The sequence below is a fragment of the Sorex araneus genome, chromosome 4 (assembly GCF_027595985.1).
Source record: "Sorex araneus isolate mSorAra2 chromosome 4, mSorAra2.pri, whole genome shotgun sequence".
NCBI lineage: Eukaryota > Metazoa > Chordata > Mammalia > Eulipotyphla > Soricidae > Sorex > Sorex araneus.
The window spans coordinates 132,708,367-132,728,918 of record NC_073305.1 but is presented as its reverse complement, the minus strand read 5'-3'; the positions used below and the strand labels follow the sequence as shown (position 1 = coordinate 132,728,918).

The window sequence follows — 20,552 nt, the reverse complement described above, 5'->3', positions numbered from 1 at the left end:
GTTTTTAATTGCAATTTTTTTTTTTTAAATTTTGGGGCCATATCCATTGATGCTCAGGGCTTGCTCTTGGCTCATATCATTTCTGGAAGGGCTTGGAGAACCATATGTGGTGTCAGGGATCGAACTAGGGTAGGCCTCATGCAAGGCAAATGCCTTCACCCTTTTACTCTCTCTCTGGTCCCATACTGTCTTTAACACATTGACAGTGGTGCTTCAACTTGTGCAAATTAAGCCATGTTCAAGTGTGAGCCACTGGTGGTCGAGTTGTTAAGCTCTGATTTAGTATTGTGCCTGTCTTTCCTCAAAAGGCTTTACTTTTGTATTAATTACTGGGTAACAATTTCTATGTAGCAGTTACTTTATGTCCCTTCTCCTCTAGTGCTTTCAGCAGCCCCTGGGTGATGGTGTCACTGTTCTACAGGCCCAGGAGAGGCCCGAGAGAGGTAGCTTAACTGGAACTGCACAGCTGTTAAGAGCCAGAGCTACAGTAGCAGGGCACTTTGATCACATTTGCTGGCTTCATGCCCTGGTTCTGCAGAGGGATCATGAGACTGAGGCTGAGCTCACCCCGCCTTTGCACACAGGCCCGCCATGGCTGCCCCTGGAGTGGAGACATCTGCCACAGCTGGGGGAGGGGTGGCAGTGGCTCGCATTAGGAACATGGCAGGAGAGCGGTCATGGTGTGAGGTGTTTGTCTTCATCTGGGACAGTTCACAGATGAGGTAGCTTGACACTTGGTGTAACTGGAGGGAGGAAAGCCCAGCTCTGACGCCTGAGGAGCTTTGGAAGACAGAAGGCTGTGTTGCCTGTAAAGCTGTTCCATTGCTCTGAGCCAGAAAAATCAATTGTGACTGAATTTCTTATTTAAGCTCCTGTTTTGGTGCCTTATTACAGCTCCGGAGTCCTAGAGTTAAGTAAGAAAGCCTTTTTCTGGTCCCTATGGACTTTATTTCACCTTCACAGGGAAAGCCTAGGATGTCTTAGTCCCTAATTTCTCCCGGAGAAGTTCAGTGTGTAAGACGCCTTAGACTGTCATTTTAAGAAGAGCTTTCCAGTGCGTACTTGTCAGTCACAACTGGATGAAGACACTGGAGCTTGCATGTATAAATCTTTGTTCATTTTTTTTTTAATCAAACATTTATGGAGCGCCCATGCTGTCAGTCACGAGGCTAAGGTGCTGGGCAAGCGACTCCGTATGTCAGCATGGAGTAGGAAATTGGTTTGTCTGCGTAAGCCATCCAGAAAATACTCCTCCTTACATTTGCATTGAGTCTGATCTTACTCTTTGCTCTGTTTGACAAGTCTTGTTTTCTTCTTTTCAGCATTTCTGCCAAGGAGTCCATTATCGCTGGGCCTTTTTCATGGCCAGTGGACCATATCTCGATGACATCGCGAAGCTCGTGGATGAGGGGAAGGTATGTGCAAACCATTGCATTGCCGGCGTGTTTCTTGTAACATTGGCAAACTGTCCTTGCAGTCCAGAAAACGGAAACTCTCTCAAAGCCAGTGTGATACTCTATCCTTGCTGCCTGATGGGAACAAGTCTAAGGACTATAGTTTTGCTTCTGTCTCCATGGGAATCATCCCTGGAGACTGCTGTGTCTGAAAATGCTTTCAGCATCCAGTCCAGCATTTCCCAAAGTAGGTCACCCTGCCTCCTGGGTGGGCAGCAGCAATGGTGGGAGGTCAGGGGTGCATGAGGTGCACTTGGGGGTGAGGTTTCTCATCGTTCACTTAAAGAAGGCAGATTGCCGGGGGCTACTGATTTTTTCTGAAAAGGGTGGCAGTAAGTCAAAGTTTGGGTCCTCTGGTCACTGGTGGTTGGTTCATAGATGAGTGAAGAGGCAGGCAAAGGTGCTTCTCTATGGCTCTCCTAAAGATTCGGGGCCGGGCAGGTAGCAGAGCTGGGATCCACAGCTGGACAGCCAGTAACTTGGTAGTAGTTCTGAGGGCAAAGCCTCATGCAAGGCATTCTGTCCTGCACAAAGAGGCAGAAACGTGTGCGTTTCTCAGCCTGGTGCTTCAGGAGCACCATTTGTCTGAGGTAAGTAGATTCCAGCTGAGGCAGAACAGTGTGGGATCTCAAGCCCCGCAGAACGGCACCAGTCAGCTCCCAGATCTCCCGTTTCTGGGCGAGAGTCCTGAAATCCACTCTGACGGTGAGTCTGACAGGGCCCAGATACAATGGGCACTAGTGGGATGTGCGGCTGGTGTGTCTGCCTGCCCCTGTCTGCCCCACAGGGACCCTGGGCAGGGGGAACTCAGGATAGTGCTGTGATCCCTCTCATGGTGTCAAAAAGCTTTTCAAGGTTGCTTTTTTCAAGGGGATAGAAAGAGTCCCCAGCCGTTGCCTTCCATTCCATCCCCGGAAAAACAGTGCTGAAGCAAACTCATGTTCTGGTGCTGTCAGTGATGAGTTTACTGAGATGATATAGAATTACAGGGTAAAGAACCTTCTGGACCCTCAAGGATTACACGAGATCTTTACGAAAATGATTTATATTTTACAGATGAGAAAACTAGCAAGGGAGAAAAGAAGGGGGACACATTTGCCAGAACTTCCGGACTCCGAGCCTCGGTTCTTCCCCCTCTCTGGGGTGCAGATGAGTTCTGAGAGTTCGGGGCTCTTGGGGACTTGAGCTTAAGCTGCTTTACTGTTTCATAGTAGTTGGGGATGGGTGGGGCAGTGGTCTGTGTCCCCACAGCATGACTCCAGCTAAGCCTGGAAAGAATCCCCAGAGAAAAAGCTTTTTTCTCCTGGCATTTGCCCCTTGCTGGCCCATTTCACTTTCCCATTTTGATTTTGGAAAGAAATTATTTTAGGAACTTCTGGACTGAGTTTTTCTTTCTTGTTGTTGTTTGTTTTAAATTCTGTTTTGCCAAGCAACTGTGTGATAGAAAATGGCCTGCTCCTGTTTCCCCAGTTGTGTGCATTTGTACGTCTTTTCTCAGGGATTAGAGTAGCGAGGGGCCCAGCCACGCATGACTGTAAGGGCCCCCTGGTAGGGTCTTTCCTCTCAGGAGTGCATACTTGAATTTCAGTGAAGAAGTAAAGTCTCTCCCGGAGGGCTCATAGTTCTGCTTCGTGTGCTTGGAATATCATTATCAAGACCACCCCCACCACCCCCACCCCGGTCCTCCCAAAGCACTTGTGCCATTGGGCTTTAATGTCTGCTCCAGGCTCTCCACATGCTTACCACTACTCTTCCGTATTCAAAATAGTGTGAGTCTCCCTCCCTCCCTGGAAATGACTGTTTATGCAACAGAAAAGTGTCTCTGTGTAGCTCCCTATTTAAATCTGGCAGATAACTGATAGAATGACAGAGAACAGCGTCCCCCGAAGGGTCCTTAAGGGTGTGTGAGGCAATGGTCCTTTACCTTTGATTCTCTAATCTCCTAACCAGACTTTCCTAAGCTCAGGAAGTGTTTCTGACAGGACTGTGCCACAATGGGCGTGGATATGTAACCCGGATGCCCAGTTGAGGTCAGCCGCTTGTAAGCCCTCTCATCTCTCTGGGGTGAGAGGCCGTGGCCTGTCTGCCCAGGAAACAGACCAGATCTACTTGTGCGTGGTTAAACACAGCCTGCTAACTGGTATGAGGACATTGAGATGCTTCCCCATGTGGTCTGAATTCTCAGTGGATAATTAGCAGGTATCTGATGGAAGAGCTTCAGTTGTTATTTGATAGTAATTTCAAAGTGCCCACTTCAAAATAAAAACACTTTCAGCATTTGAGTAGACAATATTCAGAACCCAAAAAGTAGAGAAAGTTATTGAACTCTTCCTGTGACTCCTCTCTCTCAGCCGCTGAGATTCTCCTTGTCAAATTCAATCAATCCTACCAATGCCTTGGGTATTTCAGGTTTCAAAAATGTTCTATGTAGCAACACAAAAATATTTCACATTTTTAGGAATATTTCACATGTGTTAAGAAGGAAGATACATATCTTTTACAATTATATAATGTATATATCAACAACTGTGTATATCTTTTATAATTATTGACATATACAAATAAGATATACACATATAACTTCTACAATTATATATAATTGTAAATGGGGTTTTTTCTCGTCTAATTCATTGTTTGAGTATAGAGATGAAATGGGTTTATATATATTTTCTTTCCTTACACTTTACTATACTCACTTATAATTGCAACTAGACTTTTTTGGTGGAGACATTAGGGTTTTCTATGTATATTATCATATGTATCATTTGTAAATAAATTTTCATAGTCTCTTTTGATCTGTTACATTTCTGTGGCATCAGTTGTAATTTTGCCTCTTTCATTTCTGATTCTCTTAACAAGGGGTTTCTCTCTATTTTTTCTTAGTGAACCTATCCACGGGCTTATCAACTGAACCTCAGTATTCCATTTTTAAAGAGCTGTTAAAAAAGACAATAGCGTGTGGATTGGGGAAATAGTACAGTGGATAAGGCACTTGTCTTGCATGTGGCTGACCTGGGTTTAATATCAGACATCATACATGGTCCCCTGAGCACCATGCAGAGTGATCCTTGAGCAAAGAGCCAGGAAAAAGCCTGAGACCACCAGATGCTGGCCAAAACCAAACAACCAAAAGAAGACAACAATGTAGACCGTACACAGTCTATGAAGTCTAAAATATTGTAGCCCTTTCCCCAAAAAAAGTCTGTAATCTTTACCTTAGACTATGGGTTACTTTTAGTGTGTTTGTCCAGTTACCCCTTTCAGCCATGCTCTGTCTTTGGCAGCCACTAGTCTAGTCTTCTTTATTCTGAGTTAGACTGTGTAGTATTTGTCTTTCTCTTAATAGCATGCTTCCAAGATCCAAGGGTGTTGGAATTGACAGGACTTCCTTCCTTCCTTCCTTCCTTCCTTCCTTCCTTCCTTCCTTCCTTCCTTTCTTCCTTCCTCCCTCCCTCCCTCCCTCCCTTCCTTCTTCCCTTCTATACAGTTATATCACATTTTCTTTGTCCATTCATCCATTCATTGCTTACATTCCTTGGCTCTTGTATTAATATTAATGCTTTATAATAATAATAATGTACTACATATGAGGTATAATGAGCAGATCTTTTCAAGATCATGATTTTATTCCCTTTTAAATAAATACCCAGGAGGGGAATTTCTGGATTCATTTTGTGATTTTATTTTTTAGTGATGTAAAATCATTTTATTTAGATGAATTTGTTAGAGAAATATGAAGGAGGGTGGAGAAAAAGAGAGAGATGAGAGCAAGAGCACAAGAGTAAGGGGCATGTGCTCGGGAGAACTCGGGATTCTCGAGGGTGTGCAGCCTCAGGTCAGGATGCAGGCCATCTCCCTGGCAGCAAAGGCGCCTCTGGGTTTAATTGTCGTGGGACTTTCCATGCTGCTTTCCATGGGTTGCTCCCATTTACATTTCCACTGTGCCAGCACAGGCTGCATTTTCTCTGTGCTCTCACCAGCACTTTGTTATGCTTTTGAAAAAACCTCATTCTAACTGCTCGTGGTGTGCTCTCACTGTGGGTTTGGATTTGCATATCCCTTTGCTCACTAATGTTGAGCACCTTTTTATCACCTGAACCCCTTGGACTTTTGTATGTCTTTGGTGGTGGGGGTGGGGGGAGCAGAAGTGCCTATTCAAATGCCCTGCCCACTTTTATCTAATTATTTGTAAATTCATGTTTGTTTGGGATCATACCCAATGGCCTTTGGGGATCCTCCCAGTGCAGTGCTCAGGAATGAGTCTCCCGTGGTGCTGCCAGACATGGAACCTGGGCTCAAGGCCTCACCTACCTCTCAGCACTGTTGCACTTGGCCTCTGCCCCACCCACCAAGGAACCCTGGGTTTGAGGGCTGCAGTTTGAAAACAGCTGTCCTGAAGGGTCTCAGAAGAATGATTTTTCTGGACCTGGGGATGAAGCCCGGTGGCTGAGCACTTGCCTTGCCTATGGGAGGGGCTGGTTTGATCTCTGGCACTGCAGAAACAAAAATAAAAGCTTTTTTTTTTTTTCATTAGCACTGAGTATAATGGGCAGTTTCTAAAAATGGGTGCTGGTGCCTACAGTTTCCTGGCATTTTCTCTCAACACAATACATGTTTCCTGTTTTTCTACCAAACTAGTTTGGGATGAAGCACCAAGGGCCTGGCGCATAAATTATATTCAGCCAAACACGCACCGTTGATCACGGTACCAGAAGACTGGGAACTGGGAAACCTAGCCCCTGTTGAGTTGGTTCTCACCTTCCCCCAACCTCATCAGTACGGGTAAGGGGCTTGATCCCCGGCATCCCATATGGACCCACCATGAGCGATTCCAGAGTGCAGAGCCGGGAGTAACCCTGAACATTGCTGGGTATGGCCCAAAACCAACCACACAAAAAAATTCTCACTGATATCTAAGCTTCTGGGTTATGCAGTGATATGGGTATCTCACTTTATTTTAGCCAGCATCAGAATAGTTCTAACTGTAAAAGTCAGTTCAACAATTTACCAAGGGCCCACTAGTCCTTGGCTTCACGCAGCATGGTGAGATGTGCAGGCCACTCTTGAGTTCTGCTCCAAGCAGTACTGCCCACTCTGCAGTGAAAAGGAGTATGACCGTCCTTGCACTCCTCCCTCGGTGGAAGTCCTTCGTGAACGCCCTCTTGTTCCTTACCTCCGTCCTGGAGATCCTGACCCTGTTGGAGAGCTCCAGCAGTCCCTGCTCAAGGCTCTTTGGGACTGTGGCTGTGCGGGCCCCAGTGTGGACTCAGGCCAAAGCTGCTGGTCTGACTGCATGGACACCCCCACTGCTTTGCCCAGCAGATGCCCAGGGTCTCAGACAGGGGTGGACAGATAGAAGGACTCAGGCTTCCCCACCACACTGTACCCAAGCCAGGCAGTCCAGGAAGCAGGAGTCCCAGACCTTCTTTTCAGCTCTGCAGCTGCCGCCTGCCCTTGCACGGGCTTCTTAGCCATTTGTGCCTAAGGTTTTGGTCTCTCAGACAGGCTCGGCCTTTTTTGTTTATTCTTGGGCCACACTCAGTGGTGCTCAGGGTTACTCAGGAATCACTCCTGGTGGTGCTTGGGGGATCATATGGGATGCCAGGGATAGAACTTGGGTCAGTCGGCTATGTGCACAGCAAACACCCTACCCGCTGGACCATCGCTCCGGCCCCAGGTTCAGGCATTTTATCTCCACGGTTCTCTGGTTCTTGATCAACATGGGATGCAGGGGCCTGCTGTAGCTGCTGTAGCTGCTGTGTGCCCTCCTCGGGGCAGGATGCCCCCGCGCTCTCACAGAAGGGATGGCAGGCGGCAGGAAGGGCCCCCAGCCAGGGCCCTGGCATCTCTCAGCTAAGGAAGGCAGAACACAATGGGGAGACCCCAAATCCAGCAATGCTGTGGCCTGTTTCACCGCAGCCCTGGTGGGTGCGCAGCTGAAAATGGGCTGTCTCAGTGTCAGGCCTTCTAGCGGGGCTGCCTGGGCCCATGAGCAGAGCAGAGCCATCCTCTACAACCCCTGCCCCACTGCGGCTCCCCTCGCTGGAGTCCGGCCCTCGTCCCTTTGTCGGCACCCACACAGACACGCCGGGTGTCTGCACTTAGGCTTCATTATCCAGCTCATCTCTGTTCCCGGTCACTCATTCAGGCAACAGCCGAGTTTGCTACCTATCTTTGAAAGCCCCCTTTCCCTTTGTCTCCAAGGGGGAGCGTGACGACTCACGGTTTGGGTCTCACTTGAGTGTCAAAGCAGGCCTCACCAGAGGGGCGGGGCAGCTCATTCTGGAGCTGGGAAGCTTGGAGTGGATTCCGGGCTCCTCTGTGAGCTGAGCAGGGGGCACCACAGCTGCACTGTTTTTTTGTGACTCGTGTCTAGTGCTCAGTGGGTGGCGGTATTGCCTCCTTTCCTTTCTAGATTCCTCCTTCCTCGGGCACCTGTTTGGTGTAGCCGTCCCGGGCTCAGAAGGCAGCACCCAGTCTGTAGAATGAGCGATCCAAGTCAAGAGCGGAAGACCCAGACAAAGGCTGCAGTCCTGCCCACCCTGCGGGCACGCAGCTCGGCGGGCATGTCCACTTAAAATGCACCATCTCCACCTGAGTACTGGCAGCGCAGCCTTCCTTGGTATTGAGAGAGCCAGGCGCTCTGCATGTGACCAGCGCCCCCGAGGCCTGGCAGGGAGGAGCAGGCTCTGCCGTATGCAGGAAGCCACTTTAATGGGTTCTGGTCTTTTAGTGGGAGAGGCAAGGAGGTCTCATCCACCGGCCGGCTAGGCCCCGTGCACAGGGGCAGCTGTGTTGCGGAAGACAGCAGTTACGCCGAGCTTGCTGGGGCATCCCATGGTTTATTGAATTCAGGTGTCTGGGGGGGAGGGGTGCCGGCGGAGGGGAGCCTCTGTCCCACAGCGGCCACCAGCTCTGGAGGTGCGGTGCCCGGTTGGCATGGCTGCTCAGCACAGGTCAGGCCAGGAAAGACAGGAGCTACGAGAAATCTTTCCCTCCCCTGAAGATTTTCGGGAATAGCAGATCAGCGCACAGAGAAACCCAGCCTAGTCGCTCAGCGCCCATGCATCCCTGGGCAGCGTGACGGAGTGGCGTCTTCATTTCTTTCTCATGAGTTTTGAGAGGGCCATACCGGGCACTGCTCGGAAGCTACTCCCCACCCCTCTCTTCAGTGCTTGGGGGATCATGAGGTGCCAGGAATCAAACCCACAACAGGTGCTCAGTGAGCTACCTCCCCCACCCAGCACCTTCATTCCTGCATCTGTGAAATGGGGATAATAGCAGCTGCCTGGATCATGGTTTATAGGGATCAAATGAGATAACAGAGAGAGAACACTCGCTAGCACCTAGCTAAGGACAATCTATGCAAGCTGTTAACTTTTTTGGGAAGTGAAATGGGGAGAAATGAAGGGTTTGGATCATACCCGGCAGTTTTCAGGGTTTACTCCTGATTCTGAGCTCAGGGATCACTCCTGCTGGGGCTCCGGGCACTAAGCAGGTGCCAGGGATCAAACCCAGGTAAACTGTGTGCAAGGCTAGCGCCCTGCCTGAGAACCATGATCTCCAGCCCAAGTTGTTAACTTTTATTAAGAGCCCACTGGAACTTGTGAACCCAGAAGAGAAGGGGACTATCAGAGTCAGGTATTTTCCTGTTGCATAGGCTATGGAATTCATTCCGGAGAAAGGAATAGCAAATGCATCCAAGTGCTACAAGAGGACTTCTCTTGTAAAGAAACAGCGTCTTAGGCCATCTGTACCGGCTGCCTCCTGACATCAGACCTCTGGGAGACAGGCCACGATGATACAGCTGACAGTGATGGAAGGTTGCCTGAAGCTTTGAGAAAGAAGAGTTCCGTGGGGGGTAGTTTTCACTCCGAGAGGGCACCACTAACAGGATTTCATTTTCAGCGGAGGTTGCTGAGGGTCCTGGTTCTGGTGGTGCAGTTCGGAAAATGTGGCGCATTCATGACTGAGCTGCGTACCGTGGGTCTCGTGGGTTCTAACCAGCTGCTGCTCAGCAGAACTTCCTAGGGCTGAAGCTCAAGGTTAGCCCACAGCAGCCTCTTGCCTCCCACTTACCGTAGCGGGTGAGAAAACCCCCGACATCTGTGCAGCTCTTGCTCCGGCCAAGTGCTGAGCCCTGCACTGTGGGGCTTGGAGAAGTGGCCCACAGGTGCTCTGTATATTTGGTGGAACACCTGGAAACGGGGGTGGCCGGGGCGGGGGGGCGTGTAAAAGGGCTGCTACACCTGGTGGTGCTCCAGTGTCCACGGGGGGATCGAACCCTAGTGAGCCACTGGGAAGGCAAGTGTCTGAGCTCCAGAACTTTCTCTCCGGCCATTGTAAACTATGCGTGGGGCTGTGGAGCAGCCTGGGGCCAACAGCTGGAATCCCGGCACAGCCGCTCTTGGCATTTACTGTATTATCCCGCTGGATGTGTGCTTGGCCAGAACAGGCATCTGTCTGTGAGGGAGAGTTGCTGGGAACAGTGGCAAGAGGCAGTACCCAGGCAGAGGTTGGTAGAAGTTCAAGGCATGGCATGGGCACACCAAGATACCCACAGTGTCAGGGAGGCCGTTCCAGCAAAGCCGACTCAGAGGGGCTGTGGAGGGGTTCGGGGTGGCCTCTGAAGGCTGCGTCTGGGAGCTATTGACGGGTTATGAAATAGGATGTGCCACGACCAGCTTGAGGCGGAGGGAAGACTAAATGGGGCCGAGTGGGCTGCTGACTCGGGGGTACACGGGGCAGGCTAGAGGCGAGCCCCTGACCTGGCGCAGGAGAGCAAAGGGTCCCAGGAAGGACCCTTCCCGCTGTGAAGGAACCAGGCAAGGGGGCTCTCAGCCTGTCAGAGGCAAGTTCTCTTGACCACCTGTCCGCCTCCTCTCCTCTTTTCCAGATCAAGCCGGTTATCGAGAAAACCTTTCCTTTTTCTCAAGTTCCAGAAGCCTTCCTGAAGGTGGAGAGAGGCCACGCGCGCGGGAAGACGGTGATTAATGTTGTGTGAATAAATGCTTGGTGGTTGGCAAGTACTCTGTAGATGCAGACTTCTTACCTGGGCTCGCCCTTTCCGGATTAGCCCGTAAATCCCACAATATAAATGTAAACAAATGCGGTTTTTTGCCATCACCTCCTGTCTTCCAAATGGGGCAGATAGGGTTGCATGGCCACACGCCACCCCAGCTCTTCCTCGGGCCCTGCCCAGTGAGCTGCTTCATTCCCGCTGGCCACCAGGATGGTGGGGGGGGACAAAGGGCTGAGAGACAGCACAGTCATTCCAACTAGCTCCACGTGAGCGAGTGCATAAAGTCAAGGAGAACGGCATCTTCCATCTTCGAAGCTCTTCTTTCATACCATGTTGGACAGCGGCCATGGCTCCTTCTCAGGTAGCTCAAACTATTTATTCTTAATGTCTGAAAAGGGAACTTTGGGCAGGCAGAGGATGACAGCATGACAATCACACTCACAGCTAGTTCTTTCTAGGGTATTCGTGAGCACATTCCTAACTGGCTGTTTGAAATTTGGTTTTCCCCTGCTCTAATGTGGTCCTGAGAGCCTGCCAAGCTCTCAATCTCTGAAGGGAATGGATACAATTTGGTGACCTGTTTGTTTGTTTGTTTTTTGCTTTTTGGGTCACATCCAGTGATGCTCGGGGATTACTCCTGGCTCTGCACTCAGGAATTACTCCTGGCGGTGCTTAGGGGATCATAAGGGATGCCGGGGATTGAACTTGGGTCAGCCGAGTGCAAGGCAAATGCCCTACCCTCTGTAGTATTGCTATAGCCCCCTGTTGTATAATTCTTAGTAGCCAAATTTAATACAAAATTTAATTTTTTTGGGGGGTGGGGGGGACCACACCAGTGGAGCTCTGGTAGTTCCCGCCTCTGCACTCAGGAATTACTCCCTTGAGTGGGGGGATCTGGGATCAAACCCAGGTTGGCTGTTTGCATGGCAAGTACCCTACCTGCTGTACTACCTCTTCAGTTCCTAATGTGAAATTTTAAACCTGGGGGCAAAAATTTAACATTTTGCATGAGGTCTGGCCCTTTTCAGCTACTAAAACATGATTCTCAGAAGGCTTGTGCAAGCAATGATAAGGCTCCAGTTACCTGGTTTAGTCAGAATTTTCCCGTTTCTGACTGTCACTGTCTGCACCTGGGTATCCTGCGATGCTCAGGCTATGGCAGCCCCCATTGCCACTTGGGTCAGTCACTGACGGGCCGTGTCTCCCTGGTACCAATCCTCATCATCAAGCTTCAGACACTCAACAGTTTTGCTAGAGAACTATCATGAGTCACTCTCTACTTGGCTTCTTCCTGTTCACCCCTGGTGGTGCATTGGCTCACCAATGTGCTTCAGGATTGCTGGACTCGCTAACACAAGTTTATCTCAAAAGAAAGTAATTTTTTTCCCTAGCCATTTTGCCTGCCCTCACAGCAACTTCAGCCCTTTTCTCTCCCTTTGGTGGGATTCCTCAGCATGAGGGCTGTAGTTCTCACTTAACGTCTGGGCCACACTGCCAAAAAAGAAGCATACCTGTCCCCAGGCATCTGGAAAGGGGTCAGCCCACTCTCCTCCAAAATCCACTTCCTCCTCCTGATTAGAAGCAGTTGTTCCTGATCTGCCAGCTGACCCTCTTTGAAAGGTGATGAGAGCTACTGAATGGACTTGGATCAGATTTCATCAACACAGTTAAACCAGAAACAAGTTTATTGAAGAGAAAAATTCAACACAGACTACTGTAAAATGTCTTCCCACTGTGATAATACACACAGGGGCCTACGATCAGATCTATACATCTAAGAAAAAGGCAGGCCTGTCGGCTGTGTTGTACGTGTGCAAATGTTATTCCAAAAGGAAAGAGAAACAACTGTGATGACCGTAACTGCTGACCAGAATGCAGAGAGGTAATGTCTAGAATCAGAAACACATTTTGGGACAGATGAAAGGCAAATGAGATTTGTTCTTCCTGTGACCAGAGCATCAGTATTCAGTGACTAGGGCAACAAAACAAGGACAAAAAAGGAAAGAGAGTACACAAAGTCCAAACTGCTCACATGAATACAGGTAGACAGCACCGGGGTGCTGTCAGCAGCAGCCCAGCAGAATCTGTGTTCCACGTAACACCTGCTCCACACTTTTCCAGCTGACCAACAGGCATCCCCTACGGCTTGTCTTCTTTTCTTGGCGATCACTGCTGGTGTTGCTCTACTGTCTGGAGTGAACACAGGGTGCTGTGCTCTGTCCTGAGGCCTGAGGTCATCCTGCCAGCAGGCAGGGCCTGACCATCCCATACAAGGCAGTTCCTGCAGGCCTTGTACTGAGGGAGCAGGACAGGACAGGAGGAAATTGGGCTGGAAGACCTGAGTCTATCGAAGGACGGCGTACCACTGCTCCAGAGCTGAGGTGAGCGAAGCTGGACTAACCAGTGAGGTCCGGTTAATACTGTTCCAGTATCTCCATAGGAAAAGGGTTGAACATGCAGAACATCCCAGGGCAGCCCACGGGGGAGTGAAGAGAATCCCAATCCTTCTGACAGAGGTTAGCAGACGTGGGCATGAAATCTTTCAGACTTGCTAATTTGTAATATTAACGGAAAGAAAGCGGCATTTCATTTGTTCCTTAAAATACATCTCAGTATAAGGCTTTCCCCACTTAGCTACACAGTGCAATTCCAGAAAACTTAAGGCCAGCCATGGATCAAAATTAGACTCAGTCAATTATTTCTTCTCAATGCTGAACGGTCTTCTCTAGTTTACAAGCTAGCGGGATCCATAGGTCCATAAAGCTGGTAGATTTGTTCCTCTTTCTCTTCTCTCACTACCTTTACACATAATTTTCTAAATGTACATTATCTTATAAAGCCTTGATAGAATGTTATTTTTCAACATCCAAAGTCGCTACTGAGGCAGCCTCTTTATGCAGCTACTGAAAGGAAATGAAAGGCAAGCAATGAAAGAAGGACAAACAAATGGTGGGCAGTGATGAGAGTCTTTGGCAGGATGCAGTGCTGGTCTGGGTGGCAGCACTTCGGTCCCCGAGTGAAACCAGAGCCACTGAGGCAGGAGGTCACATCCCCCAGGCTCTCCTTCCCGCTGTCCTTTTTTTATTGTAAATAAGCCGTTCAGAAGCACCGCCCGAAGTACTCCTCCTGCACCCTTCTTCCGGCCTATAGAACCATGGCTTCCCACACTTGAGTGACCTTCTCTTGGTTGACTGTGTTGAGGATGATGTGACTCTGATCGTACTGTGTACCCCCTGAAAGAAAGAAAAGGGATCAGAGGAAGCTTGTGTGGGCAGAGGAGGGGTGGGGGAACACAGCTGACCACAGTCCCAGGATAATTGGAGGCAGCAAGCTGGGCCATGCACCTCACGGAAACAGCTGGGAGAAGCCCCAGCATGCACCCATGGGCTTGGGGGCTCTAGTTGTGCTGGGGAAAGTGTGTGGAAATCCCTTCAGATAGATCCCATCTCACACACACACACACACACACACACACACACAGTGTCCTGGGGCTCCTTTCCTACACAGGTATGCCAAGCTAGACAAGATATGCTTCTTAAAGTCCCAGGAAGTGTGTGAAAATCCCTTCAGATTAACCCCCCTCATCCCCCACTACACACACACACACACACACACACACACACACACACACACACACACATGTGAGCGGCATCCTGGGGCTCCTTTCCCTGCATGCAGGCATGCCAGGCTAGACAGGCTATGCTGTGTGAAGTCCCAGGAGGAAAGCAGGTAGGCCTGAGCGGGGTGGGATGGGTGTATGCAGGAGCGGGTTTTGCATGGAAACAAACAGGTTGATCAGTCAGAGGCAGCTGCATGAGACCATTGTGCGTAAGTCTTCAACGAAAGTGGTGGGTGTCACCAGCAGCAGACCTGCTGTCCCTTCCTCAGGGACACCACGCCACACCGGGATTCTCGGAAACCTCTCCTTCAGCCACAGGTCTTCCTTTGTTACTCAAGAAATTAATTTATTTTTTTAAGATCAGAGTAATTTGATGTACTTCTTGTGGGTTATTATCATTTTAATTGGGAAGCCTAAAAGTTGTTAAATAATCTGCCTTTGAGAAGAATTAAAATGTATAGTTTTCAGGGGGGTTGGGGATCACAGGCAGAGATGCTCAAGGAGAGGGTTAGGGATTGAACCCGAGCCTCCTGCATGCAGACTACGTGCACAAGCCCTCTGAGCCCACCAGCTCACTAGACTGCTGGTGTTTCCAAAGTGAGTGTGAATCAGCTTCCACCGCTGCCATGGAGGCTGGAATAATGCAGGGATGTCCCCAAGAACTCACCTCCCAAATACTGAGAAGGCACAGGGTCTAATCAATCTTACAGAGATACTAGCATGTAACAAATGGTTTGATGAGGCAGCTAATAAATATCAGCGTTTATTAAGGGCCACAGAGAACATGTCTGTATTTCCCTTGTAGGGTATCACTGTATCACTGTCATGCCGTTGTTCGTCGATTTACTCAAGTGGGCACCAGTAGCATTTCTATTCCTCCCAGCACTGAGATTTTAGCAGCCTCTCCTTACTCGTCATTTCCAATGATTGGAGGCTCATTCAGGGTCAGGGGAATGAGACCTATCGTTACTGTTTTGGGCATATCTAATACGTCACGGGTAGCTTGCCAGGCTCTGCCTGTGCGGGCAGGAAACTCTTGGTAGCTTGCAGGGCTCTCCAAGAAGTAATTGTAGGGTATGTGAGGTATATAGCTTTACTCTCCATGTCCACAAGATGGCATCATTCTACCACATTCTGAGACATTTACATTTCGCTCTCTTATTCTAAATGTCCACATGTATACTTAACTCATGAGCCATTGAACTACTTCGGAATGCATTTTAGGAAGAGATGTTGGAGATTTGAGGTGAAGCCTCAGGAGGAATGCCCTAGGATCTCAGAGTTCTAGTCATGCCGGGAAGTCTGCTATCCTTAAACCCAGTCAAGTGTTAACAAGGAAGAATCCCTGTGTAACCAAGAGCTTCTAGAATAGAAGGCCTATGAAACCAAAATAGTTTCTTACACATCCGTCCCCTCACCTCTGCGAGTTTGGCACCTTAGCATCCAGTGCAGAGCCAGCCCGAGTGAATACCCAGCAGATACAGGCTGTGGGAAGGCAGAGATGCTCCCACAGTGGCTTTCATCCTGGACACAAGCCAACTAGCACTGTAAGAAACACATTCGTGTTTCCCCCCAAATCCAGAATATTTCCAACTTAGTCACTTTTTAAGCTTTTGTAGAAAATTGGAAAGCTAGCCTTCCCAGGCAGGGCAAGCTGAGTTCAACAAGTCGGTCCAAATCATAAAGGATGGGGAAATAGCTCAATGGGCGGGCACATGTGCTTTGCATGCCAGATGCCTGCTTGAATCCCTGGCACTGTATGACCCTACCAAGTACCACTGGGAATGACCTCCAAATCACACATACTAAAAAAAAAAAATCTGAAAAGTATGAATAAAGGTCAGTGATTCTTAACCAGTTTGACCTCAAGCTGATGTGTGTTAAATGGGTATGTTTATCTGTCTACATACTGGTAAATCTTTTGTGAGAATAAGTATACCAAATATAATATGAAGAAGGAAGCCTCTGTTGCTCTTCATATTTGGATGCTGCATTCATTTCCTTCAAAGGCCCCCAACTGACATTTCCTATTATTTCTGGTCCCCATTCTGCTTGGAGTTACACGTTAGTCTGTGCTCCCTAAATTTGTGTGTTCTTTGTCCCCCTAAACTTCTTCAGTTTGTCCCTGAACACCTTTTCAGTCACTTGGGTTCTCTAGAAATGTTCATTAATCCCATTGCTAAGTGAGGTTGGCCACTCTATACCCAGAATCACCAAGAAGCCTCAGAGCAAGTTCCCTCCCCCTGCCGTCATCAAAGCTCTGTGGAAATATTTGCCATTATGGAGAAAGAGTGTTTTAAAATCAGGCTGCAGTTGTTCCTTGACCCTTATACCTTAATTTCTGAAAATAGCTTTAGCCAAGAGCACTGATTAATGCTGACCTGACTTTCTAGCAATGATTTAAAATAGAACATGTATGGTTAGTAATACTGTTAAAACTAGCTCACCAGATTTATCAAAATAATTATGCTTGCTTTCATGGTAGGGAAGAGAAAAGTTTCTTCCAATAATCTAAAGCAAAATTATGTCATGAGTTGAAAAAAAATCTTCATTGGTTTCTCAACAGGAACAACAGTTTACTGAGTTCAAACATCTAGGTCGAGTGAGATTTATTGCCTTTTATTTTGTATTTTAGATTACACCCAGCAGTGCTCGGGAGGCCATGTGGTGCTGGCCCAGGACCCCTACATGCAAAGCATGTACACTCCAGCCCCCTGACTGGCCTTTCTCCCTGGCCCCTTGTTCTTAACTTTTATTTTTTTTTTTTATTTTGCTTTTTGGGTCATACCTGGCAATGCTCAGGGGTTACTGCTGGCTTTGCACTCAGGAATTACTCCTGGCAGTGCTTGGGGAACCATATGGGATGCTGGGAATCGAAACTGGGTCAGCCACGTGCAAGGCCTCAGACTTTAGAGCTGTAAAAGGGGGCAGGAAGAGAGAACACTGTCTTCTTGAAGTGTCTGTGAAGTCTACTTGGGCTGTTAGCACACAGGCTAGCCTGGAGCGTGGGAAGGCTCACTTACCGTAACAGTACATGCAAAAGTAAGGAATCAATTTCTGGCTAACCAAAGAAAGATAAAATACAAAGCAAATGACTTACCTTTGATATCTAAAACTAAATTAGGCTTCATCTTGCTATAGATTCTGCCATCGGACTTCATACTCCAAAACTGACTGTCGGCATTCTGGTCGAGGGCCAGGCCCAGCTTTGAGCCCGAGGTGACGAGGCTCCCCACAATCGTCAGGCAGCAGTCTTCTGCTATCTGCTCGGTGGGAGAGACAAACACCTCAGTGCTGGAGATGCAGGTAGGGACCACTGTAACCAATTCCCTGATCTTTTCTAACTTCATGTGCCACACATGAGGGGTTTAATAGTCAACCAAGATGAGTGCACTCAAACAACAGTACCTACACCCTTTATTTCAGAGGACATGCGTGATGGAGCTTTCTCAGTTACTGCCCCTCAAAAGTAACTTTTGCTTAGGAGACTCTTCTTTGTCTTACAGGTAGACAAAGCCTTAGACCATAAAAATGCCCTCTGTGGAGCCGGAGTAATAGAACAGCGGGTAGGGCGCTTGCCTTGCATGCAGCTGACAAAAGTTCAATCCCCAGTCCCCCCGGGCACCACCAGGAGTAATTACTGAGTGCAGAGCCAGGAGTAACCCCTGAGCATCACTGGGTGTAGCCCTAAAACAAAACAAAACAGCCAAAATCGAACAGAGGGAAAAAACTACCTTGATTCACTAGAATGCCCACCGTGATCCTTTTCCCTCTTAGAAAGCACCTAACCTGAGACCGGGCCAGTAGCTGCATCCCCGTCACTGCCCCCTCTGTTTAACCCACTCTCCCATGGTCTGAGCGCAGCTCTAATTCTGAACGCTGCTCCAGCACAGAAGTGGCTGAAGATCACTGCACTCATTGATTCCTCCCTTTCACTTCCTAAGACGTGTTCCCCAAAGTGCACTACCCAGCTACAGAGGAAGAAAACAAATGCAGTATCGCGTGTTTTCAACGTAGATTTTATGGCAGTAAATCAACCCTTAGCGTGTCAACAATGGAATCAGAGTTTTCAGGACATGTTAGCACATATTCATTACAGAAAATGCTCACGGAGGCAGGTAGGACTGCGCACGCCTTGCCCCCTGGGTTGCATTCCCAGCAACACGTGCCCTGAGCACCACCAGGTGTAGCTCTGATTCTTTTCTATTGAGATGAAAGGATGGTGATCATCTATGACGCTTTCTTAGGGACCTATTCAAAGTTGCTAAATAGCACCACTAAAGAGAGAGAGAGTGTATGTGTGTGTATAAAAAACCAAAGAGTGTGTGTGTGTGTGTGTGTGTGTGTGTGTGTGTGTGTGTGTGTGTGTGTGTGTAAAAAAACAAATGAAAGGCACTGTTTTCCCGACTTAAGATTCTTCAAAGACCAATGCTGGCCTCTCTCAGGCTTGTGGTATGACTCCTCAGGTGTCTTGGGCTGTTCCTTCTCTCCTGTCTAAACAGAATCTGTGGGCATGGAGAGCAGCTCCCTCCAGCACGGAACAGCTCACCCACAGGCCATGCTCGGTCCTGGGTATGGGCCCTCTGCCTTCTGCTGACTCATGGGCACCCAGTGAAAAAAGGGAAAAAAGGAGGGCAGTCAAGCCCATAAAATCAAGGCGCTTCAAAAGAATAAGTATAATAAAAGCACGGACTTCTCTCATAAAACCTGACGACATTTAGTGTTTTCAGGTCGCCTGGAGCAGGCGGGAGAGGGTTCATCGCCTACTGTGGAACACGGGACAGTAGGAGACAGTCTGGGCATGTACAGGGTTCCTAGCCTGTCACCCTCCATCCTCGGCGGGCCCCCCCCCCCACAATGGCAGCATAGCCAGAGTGAGCGGCACTGACAGAGCCGAGGCTCCAGCTTATTTCTCTAACAGGCGGCTTCAGGAAAGGGGTGAGGGACAGACACACCCAGTCTTTGCCCAGTGCCGATCGAGCTCCTGGGTGAAACTGCCCGCCTCCTTCTCTCAGAGCCAAGAACTACTTTCGTGAAAAGTCTTCCACGTTACTCCTGAAGGTGCCGTCTGCAAAACAGCTCCTGCCTGATGAGGCGATTACAGACCCTTGTCCCATCCCAAAGACTCACCCTGCATTTGATGCATCCTTCCTGATAAATCCATATCTGATCATCAGCACCGACATCCTCCATGACCTGTATCCGGAGAAGCTTCAGATCCTCTAAGTTTCCATTGGTCGACATGAACAGCCCCGTGGCTTTGTTTCGCAGTCGAAAATAAATTCTTTTCTAGGAGATAAAAATCACAGTGATCATCAGTCATTGTATCCTTTGCGCTATTAGAAGAAGCACTGAACAAACATCAGGGGCAGGATCTAAAGGTGAGGCCAGATTAGGGGTAATTAAGTACCTACAAAAATCACAAGGTGGTGGGGGTTTCCCCAAGAGAAGAATAGGAAAAATTCCAAAGATGCCCCCCAGGGCAGAACCTGCTAAAGCCACATGGGCCCTGTGACTGGGGATTTTCTGAGCTCAGCTGGCACTTAGCAGATCTAAGTGCAGGCAGACAAGGAGGCCAAGGGAAGGCAACTAATTCCAAACTTAAAATTGAACCAAGCTTGGGGGCTGGAGCAATAGCATAGCAGGTAGGGTGTTTGCCTTGCAACCCAGCCGACCTGGGTTTGATTCCCAGCATCCCACATGGTCCACCAAGCACCACCAGGAGTAATTCCTGAGTGCAGAGCCAGGAGTAACCCCTGAGCATTGCTGGGTGTGACCCAAAAAGAAAGAAAGAAAGAAAAAATAAAGTAAGATTATAAAAAAAAAAAAATTGAACCAAGCTTTTGTGATGGAAATCTCCAGGCTCCCACAGTTGGGAATAGGTGACCTCCCTCCATTTCGCTGTCTTTCCCAGAGCCTTGTGGTCAGGCCCACAAACTGACTGTGGCGCCATATAAGCTCATTAACGGCCATGATCCAAAGACTCACAAATAAATCTTGGAAGAGAGCCACAAGCTGCAGAGATGTTTCCAGATCCCAAAGTCATCTCTAGTTGTATCACCCTAGTTAAAATTTTAGAATCCCTGGAAATTTCATACTCCACTGATGTACCAAGAGTAGCACACCACATTTGATGGGGCTAAGGAAGAAGGCAATTGATCTTGATCCAAAAATAAATAAATATTAGCACACAAGGCTCAACATGTAACAACATGTTAGTAATCTCTTATACAAGGGCTTAATGTGAGATACAAAAATCTTCACACATTTTCCTCTAAGGAAATTTTTTGGATCACTTTTAACACATTCGTAATAAGTCATACAAAATAAATTATTTAGGATCTGCTTTTAGGGCAAGCTTGGGTGGTGGTGGGAAGGCTAAGTTATGGTGGTGGGATTGGTGTTGGGATACTGGATATAATAAATTATTGTGAACAACTTTATAAAAATAAAATAA

General features: G+C 48.4%; 2 protein-coding genes across 3 annotated transcripts in view; one reads left to right on the top strand and one right to left on the bottom strand.

Moving 5' to 3' along the window:
* Positions 1–18,458, top strand: part of RTN4IP1 (reticulon 4 interacting protein 1) — a 46,017-nt gene extending 27,559 nt beyond the window's left edge. Inside the window, exons 8-10 of one of the 2 annotated variants that reach the window (XR_008629743.1) lie at positions 1,323–1,415; positions 10,351–12,857; positions 17,237–18,458. Coding sequence is in view for 1 of the 2 variants with exons in the window: in XM_004605700.2 (XP_004605757.2) it covers positions 1,323–1,415; positions 10,351–10,458 (201 nt within the window). In the remaining variant the exon portion in view is untranslated. Of the gene's footprint in view, positions 1–1,322; positions 1,416–10,350 lie in introns of both variants that reach the window. The other variant, XM_004605700.2, reaches the window with a different exon arrangement.
* Positions 13,613–20,552, bottom strand: part of CRYBG1 (crystallin beta-gamma domain containing 1) — a 51,925-nt gene continuing 44,985 nt past the window's right edge. The window contains exons 18-20 of the mRNA XM_055134616.1: positions 19,226–19,384; positions 17,196–17,358; positions 13,613–13,709 (exon numbers count right to left, since the gene is read on the bottom strand). Coding sequence (XP_054990591.1) covers positions 13,621–13,709; positions 17,196–17,358; positions 19,226–19,384 — 411 coding nt within the window. The 3' untranslated portion in view covers positions 13,613–13,620. The remainder of the gene's footprint in view (positions 13,710–17,195; positions 17,359–19,225; positions 19,385–20,552) is intronic.